Source organism: Solanum tuberosum, unplaced genomic scaffold (assembly GCF_000226075.1).
Source record: "Solanum tuberosum cultivar DM 1-3 516 R44 unplaced genomic scaffold, SolTub_3.0 scf00008, whole genome shotgun sequence".
Classification (NCBI taxonomy): Eukaryota; Viridiplantae; Streptophyta; class Magnoliopsida; order Solanales; family Solanaceae; genus Solanum; species Solanum tuberosum.
Window position 1 is genome coordinate 487563 of NW_006238934.1, and position 6202 is coordinate 493764.

Below are 6202 nucleotides of genomic sequence, written 5' to 3' on the forward strand. Positions count from 1 at the left end.
GGGTTGGTTGGGGGGCTGGTTTGAGGGTAGGGACAAAATAAATTGATTTTTTCAACAATTTTTTTTTTAATTGGAAGTTGGAAGAGAGTTTTGGAAAATGTTTTCCTTAAGTTTTGAAGAGAAGTCATTTTCCTTAAATTTGAGGAAAATGAGTTGATTTGAAAAACATTTTCCAAAAATTTAACCCAATCAAACATGAGAAAATTGGAAAACATTTTCCGAAAAATGTTTTCCTTCATACCAAACACACCCTTAATCATGAAATTTATGTTTTTTTTTTCCTTCTAGGTTACTAGTTCCAAGGTCATGCTAGAACATCGATGTGGTAAATTAAGCCAAATCCCATGAGCAGCAGGCAATTACGTTAGGTAAATTTTCATTTACAATTTATAGGCACTTTGTAATCTACTAATTTCTATCCTTCTTTTTGTTGGGAACTGATTTTCGGAGGTCTGTGCTGATGAATACAACACTACCTTCCTAAAAAAAAAAAAAAAAGAAGTTTAATCAAGAAAATTTATGTTGCTGCTCATAGGTTACTAGGTACAAGGTCATGGTAGAACTTCCTTGTGGTATATCAAGTCAAAATCCACGGGCAGTAATCACATTAGGTATTTTTATTTAGTTGTTAAAGGACTGCTATAAAAAGTCTGTCAAGTTCTTTTTTGCATTCCTTTTCTCTCACGAAACAATTTTACTGTTTAAACGGGGTTTGTTATGTTTCATAGAGGCTCATGGGGTACAAACGGCTACAAATTACTGTACCTGGAAACTGAAGGCTGCCCAGAGTTAGAAGAAAGTTGCACCAATCGGAGTAGCTCAAACTCCCACTAGTCCAACATTTCCCGTGTTCCAAATATTGAAGTAGATGGGAGGAAAATTCAGAACTTATGTAAGTCTCTGTTTCTTCTTCTAATTTTTAAATTTTCATATCTTGATATGAAAATTTATGTGTTTTTTTATAGGTTACTAGTTCCACGGTCATGCTAGAACGTCTCTGTGGTAAATTAAGCCTCATCCCATGAGCGGCAGGCAATTATGTCAGATAAATTTTCATATAGGATTTATAGGCACTTTGTAATCTTCTAAATTTTGTGTCTTCCTTTTTGTTGGGAACAAATTTTTGGAGGTCTATGCTGATGAATACAACATGAAAATTTATGTTGATGCTCATACATTACTAGGTACAAGGTCATGGAAGAACTTCATTGTGGTTTATCAAGTCAAAATCCATGGGCAGCAATCACATTAGGTATCTTTATTAGTTGTTAGAGGAATGCTATAACAAGTTTGTCAGCTTCATTCCTTTTCTCTCATGATACATTTTTACTGTTTAACCAGGTTTGTTATGTTTCACAGAGGAACCACCACTTTTATTTTGTTTGAAGAACAGAATCTTCAGCTGTAGACTCATTACGAAACACTTTCATGAGTATTTGGGTACTGAACATCTTTTCGGGAAACTGTAGTCTACATATGAAACATCAAAAAACTCAAAGCATATAGGGTGCTCAATGTGAAGCTACACACGTCTATCCTCTGTCTTTGCATGAACCTATTTGCCTTTTTATTCTCCATGTAAGTTTCTGCAATTTTATTTGACGAATAAAGTCTGATATCTACTTTCATAGGGACTTTGTATTTAACTTTCTATGAAATTGTGAACTGTTAGAATGTAACCTGTTTTATTCCCTTTTACTTTCAATGATTTACTATCTCACAGTATTAATGTCTGTGCCTCCCCTCTCCCATCCGGTACGAAATAAGAAGAATCTTAGTATTTGTCATATCTAGTCAGGTGATATGATGAAGATAATGGAAGTAATGGATGGTCGGTGTGTTATGAATGGGCCTAGACCAGTATTGACAAAGCAGCCCAAAGCCGAATTAAAAGGGCTATGTGTGGGATCCGGGTTGATAAATAGAGACTTGGGAGAGCAAAATAGTTTTATGCAAATTATGTGAAGCTTTGGCTTTCTGATCCTCTCATCTCCTTTCTATGGTCTAGAATCTCATCCCCTTCTAGTTACCCTCTTCTATGTTATCTATCTATAATTAGTGTGTTGTTACTTTGTTGTGGGTATTATACATTGTAACTTGTATTCCGTAATAACAATATATATATCAGTGTTTGTGTTGAAAATTGAGTTTGTTACATTGGTGCTTTCATCCAGAGGTTTCTCATGGAGGACCAAAGACTCAAGGCTCTCATCAATGAATCCATTAAGGAGGCAAAAGAGTCATTTTCCAAAGATATTGCAGACATTCGCCATATGTTACAGGAGGTTACCCGAAAGTTCGTTCCGGCAGGGCCTCACATTCGAGATCCAACAATGGAGGTTGCTCGTCCTCATCACGGGAAAGGCACTCTTGAATCCCCCACACTCCGTCATAGGCCAGCTCCGGTGGAACTAGGACGATTTCGTGGTGAAAATCCAGAGGCGTGGATTTTCCAAGCTGAATGCTATTTTGATTTTTACGGAATCGTAGAAACGCACAAGCTAACCTTGGCATCCTTTTATCTCAACGGTGAAGCTTTGGAATGGTATCAATGGTTGTTTTGCAACAAACAACTGGCTGGCTGGGACCATTTTGTGGACAAATTGCTGATTCGTTTTCGCTCCCGTACTAGGGACAAACAACGCGAGTTCTTACCCATTCCCAGAAACAAGAATCATAGGGCAGTGGAGTACTCTCAGGCGGTTAGTCCATCGTTGGTTAATATTGAGACTTTGGGTCCCATGTTGGACTCCAAATATGACTTGAAGAACAACCCAAACGGCTATGCCTGCAAGGTGTTCGCTGAAATGCCCGATAAGAAAATTGACATGGAAGTTGAACATCCAGTGATAACTGATTCAACAAATCTGGCATCCCATATGTTTGATGAAAATTTTCAAACAGTTTCTGCATTTTAAGGGAGAGTACGGTGAGCTTATCATGTTTGATAATAATTGTCTTGCACTACCTTGTTTGCCTTCGATTTTTAGTCGCACCCAACTTATGGGAAGATCTATATTTGATTACTTCAAGGAATTCGGTCATGCTAACCTCCCATTATCGTTGTATCAATTTCCACTTGATCATTTCGGGTTCAGCTTTCCATTTGATCCTGGTTCTAGTTTGAAAGTTGGAGTCGCGCTGTGATAATTTGGAGCAATGTACTGCTCATCGGTAAAGTTGCAAGAGAACTGCCTACACCTGCTTCTAACTTGCTGATGTTAGTATGTATAGCTTCCTTAATAGCTCCAATGAGAATCCTCACAATGATATCAAATTGGTACTACTTGAACCTTGAGGACAAGGTTCTTATTGGGGCTGAAGGTATTGTTATGAATGGGCCTAGACCAGTATTGACAAAGCAGCCCAAAGCCGAATTAAAAGGGCTATGTGTGGGATCCGGGTTGATAAATAGAGACTTGGGAGAGCAAAATAGTTTTATGCAAATTATGTGAAGCTTTGGCTTTCTGATCCTCTCATCTCCTTTCTATGGTCTAGAATCTCATCCCCTTCTAGTTACCCTCTTCTATGTTATCTATCTATAATTAGTGTGTTGTTACTTTGTTGTGGGTATTATACATTGTAACTTGTATTCCGTAATAACAATATATATATCAGTGTTTGTGTTGAAAATTGAGTTTGTTACACGGTGCCATTGAAATCTGCTTAATGCTTATGAGGTATTCATGAGCCGGTGACTGTGGTTGCATCTTGCACGAAGCTTGAAAGTTCAAGGTAAGTTTTTTAGATCAATACTTTTTTCTCCCAAATGCTACTTTTGAATCATCATACTTATCTATGGAACAATGTCAAGTCTTATATATGGTAGAAATCTATATAAGTTTCTTAATAGACTCATAAAAAACTATCTTTATTTTCATGCTTTATCAGTAGAAACTTTATGGATATTTGACACACTTCTCGTTACTTTCACTTCACAGGATAATTTCTCCGTTGATATTGGAAAGTGAATTGGAAATATTATTTCCCTGTATGTGGAAGATCCGAAAAGGATTCATGAATGATTAAGTTTGTTGCACATGAATCATGATAATCAGTAGAGGCTTTTTGCGTATGTTGAATTAATCATTAAAGGTCACAGACATGAATAAGATTTGCGAAAATGCAGTCTAGGAAATGAAGTTTTTACTCATGTTAGATTTAAGCAGTATATCTTATGAAAGATTGAGTATTATTTATTTGTCTTTTCCACTGTATCACAAAGAAAAGAGAGGTTAAGTGATCGAATAACCCTTTTATAATTAATGATAATTATATTATTTTAAATAAAAAATTTGATCCAATAAATATTTTATCTAATTTTCTCAAAAAAAAAAAAAAAGAGTCCAGTGGAATACTTGTCTTTGATAGAATGTGACACATTAGGAAATCCAGCCAAACTTGGTCAAAATTGTGTATTATTGCCGGAAAACAGAACTGAAAAATAGTATTTTCTCCGTCCTTGATTTATACATTGTCGTGTTTTATAATTTTTTTGAAATAACATAAAGATTTCATGTCTAAATTTATAGTTAAAATAAAAATATTTGATTCTCAAAATTCAAATAACGAGAAAGAGGGAGTACTAAGAAAAACATGTCCACAGAACAATGTGTTTGATTCCTTCAAATAAGTACTACTATTCCTTCATGGGATTTTTTTTAAAGTTCGAAATAAAAAGAATTTACTAAATTTAGACAAGTCATTGAATAATAAATGAGCGGGACATTAACTAAAGATTTCTTTAATTAAGATGAGTTAAACAATTAGCCTTAGTCCACCTCGCATTAAACTCTTACCAACTTTTTATGGTTGTTTGCTTTCTTAGTGATTGTCTTTATCAAATAAAAGTATAAAATCGGTTTAATTTTTTTTTATCACGACTATCCATAGCATATGAAGTAAAAAAATAATAATTTAAAAATCAATAATATTTCTTATTAATTTGGGTACCATATTTCAATAATGTTTTGACTAAGCATATTTAATATTAAAAAATAAAGGAAAGAGAGAGGGGGAGAAATGATAAGTACCTGAAACTGAAGATGGCAGAGAAGAAGACTCAATAAATTGTGAACATTTTCACCGAATGAAATAGGAAAAAAGACTTATTTATAATAAGATGTTAGGAGCAGTAAAAAAACCTCTCTCTATTATAAGATGTTAGAATTGGTAGAAAAGATTCAATTTATTATGAGATGTTTTTACTTTTTCAAACAAAAAATAATAGAAATTTTACTATTTAATATTTAATAAATTGGACTAAGAGTTGTTAAATTAAAATTAGTATATGTAAAATATTGATTTGAATCATTTTAGATTGTAATATTTTATCTGAGCAAATTAAAAATATTACATTTTAAAAGTCCAATTAGTGTATTGTTCCTTAATTAAATCTATCCCCCCCCCCCGTCCCTCCTTACCCCGCTTCCCCTTCCCTTTCTCCATCCCCATAATTAATTCTATATGAACATAGATAATAAATATCATAATGAATATCAAATAATTTTAATGTTTCATATATATTTCTCTTTATTACATTATTTGTTGTTTAAAATTATAGTATCAGTATTGATTTTTATTAACTTATCATTTGACTTAATATAATTATCAAGCGCTCTTCTTGTAGATATTAAACAAATCTGTTTATTTTTTTTACTTGTGAGTTTTAAATTTTATTGTTCACATTCCTTTAATTCAATATTTATGGATAATAATATGTATATTATCTAACTAATTTATTATACTCTCAAAAGTAGTTCAAAATATTTTTCACACACATTTTTCGCTAACATTATATATTAGCTTTATGCCTTTATCTTAAAACTGTCAAGTGGCTTTTAGCTTGCCACTTGACTTAACCACATTGCAAACTACTTTGTTATATGTAAATATATATATAGATCTAGATGATAATTGTGCGCTTAATGATTTATACAAACATTCAAAGAGACTGAAACGTTGCCAGATTAAAAAATTAGGAAAAACTACAAAATATAGCAAACATCAATTTATATTATATGTATATAGCTACAATTTATTTTTTTAACCTATATGGATATACTTACATATTAATTAGCAAACTTAATTAACCATGAATTGTAAGCTTTTTTTTAAAAAAAAATTATATGTATTTAAATAATTATTACTAAATAGGAAAGATATCACTACATAAATGCAATATATACGTTTTATGGTGCTA

The 6202-nt window shown here is 32.8% G+C and overlaps 2 protein-coding genes across 2 annotated transcripts in view; both read left to right on the forward strand.

Moving 5' to 3' along the window:
• LOC102593394 (putative disease resistance protein RGA3) overlaps positions 1-2149 on the forward strand; it is a 6654-nt gene extending 4505 nt beyond the window's left edge. Inside the window, exons 2-5 of the mRNA XM_015310333.1 lie at positions 729-892; positions 1185-1252; positions 1342-1578; positions 1795-2149. Of these exons, the coding sequence (XP_015165819.1) occupies positions 729-793 (65 nt within the window). The 3' untranslated portion in view covers positions 794-892; positions 1185-1252; positions 1342-1578; positions 1795-2149. The remainder of the gene's footprint in view (positions 1-728; positions 893-1184; positions 1253-1341; positions 1579-1794) is intronic.
• The window catches only part of LOC102592721 (putative disease resistance protein RGA4), a 28133-nt gene extending 23968 nt beyond the window's left edge, over positions 1-4165 (forward strand). Inside the window, exon 6 of the mRNA XM_015309218.1 lies at positions 3942-4165. The gene's annotated coding sequence lies outside the window, so the exon portion shown is untranslated. The remainder of the gene's footprint in view (positions 1-3941) is intronic.
• The last annotated feature ends 2037 nt before the right edge of the window (positions 4166-6202 follow it).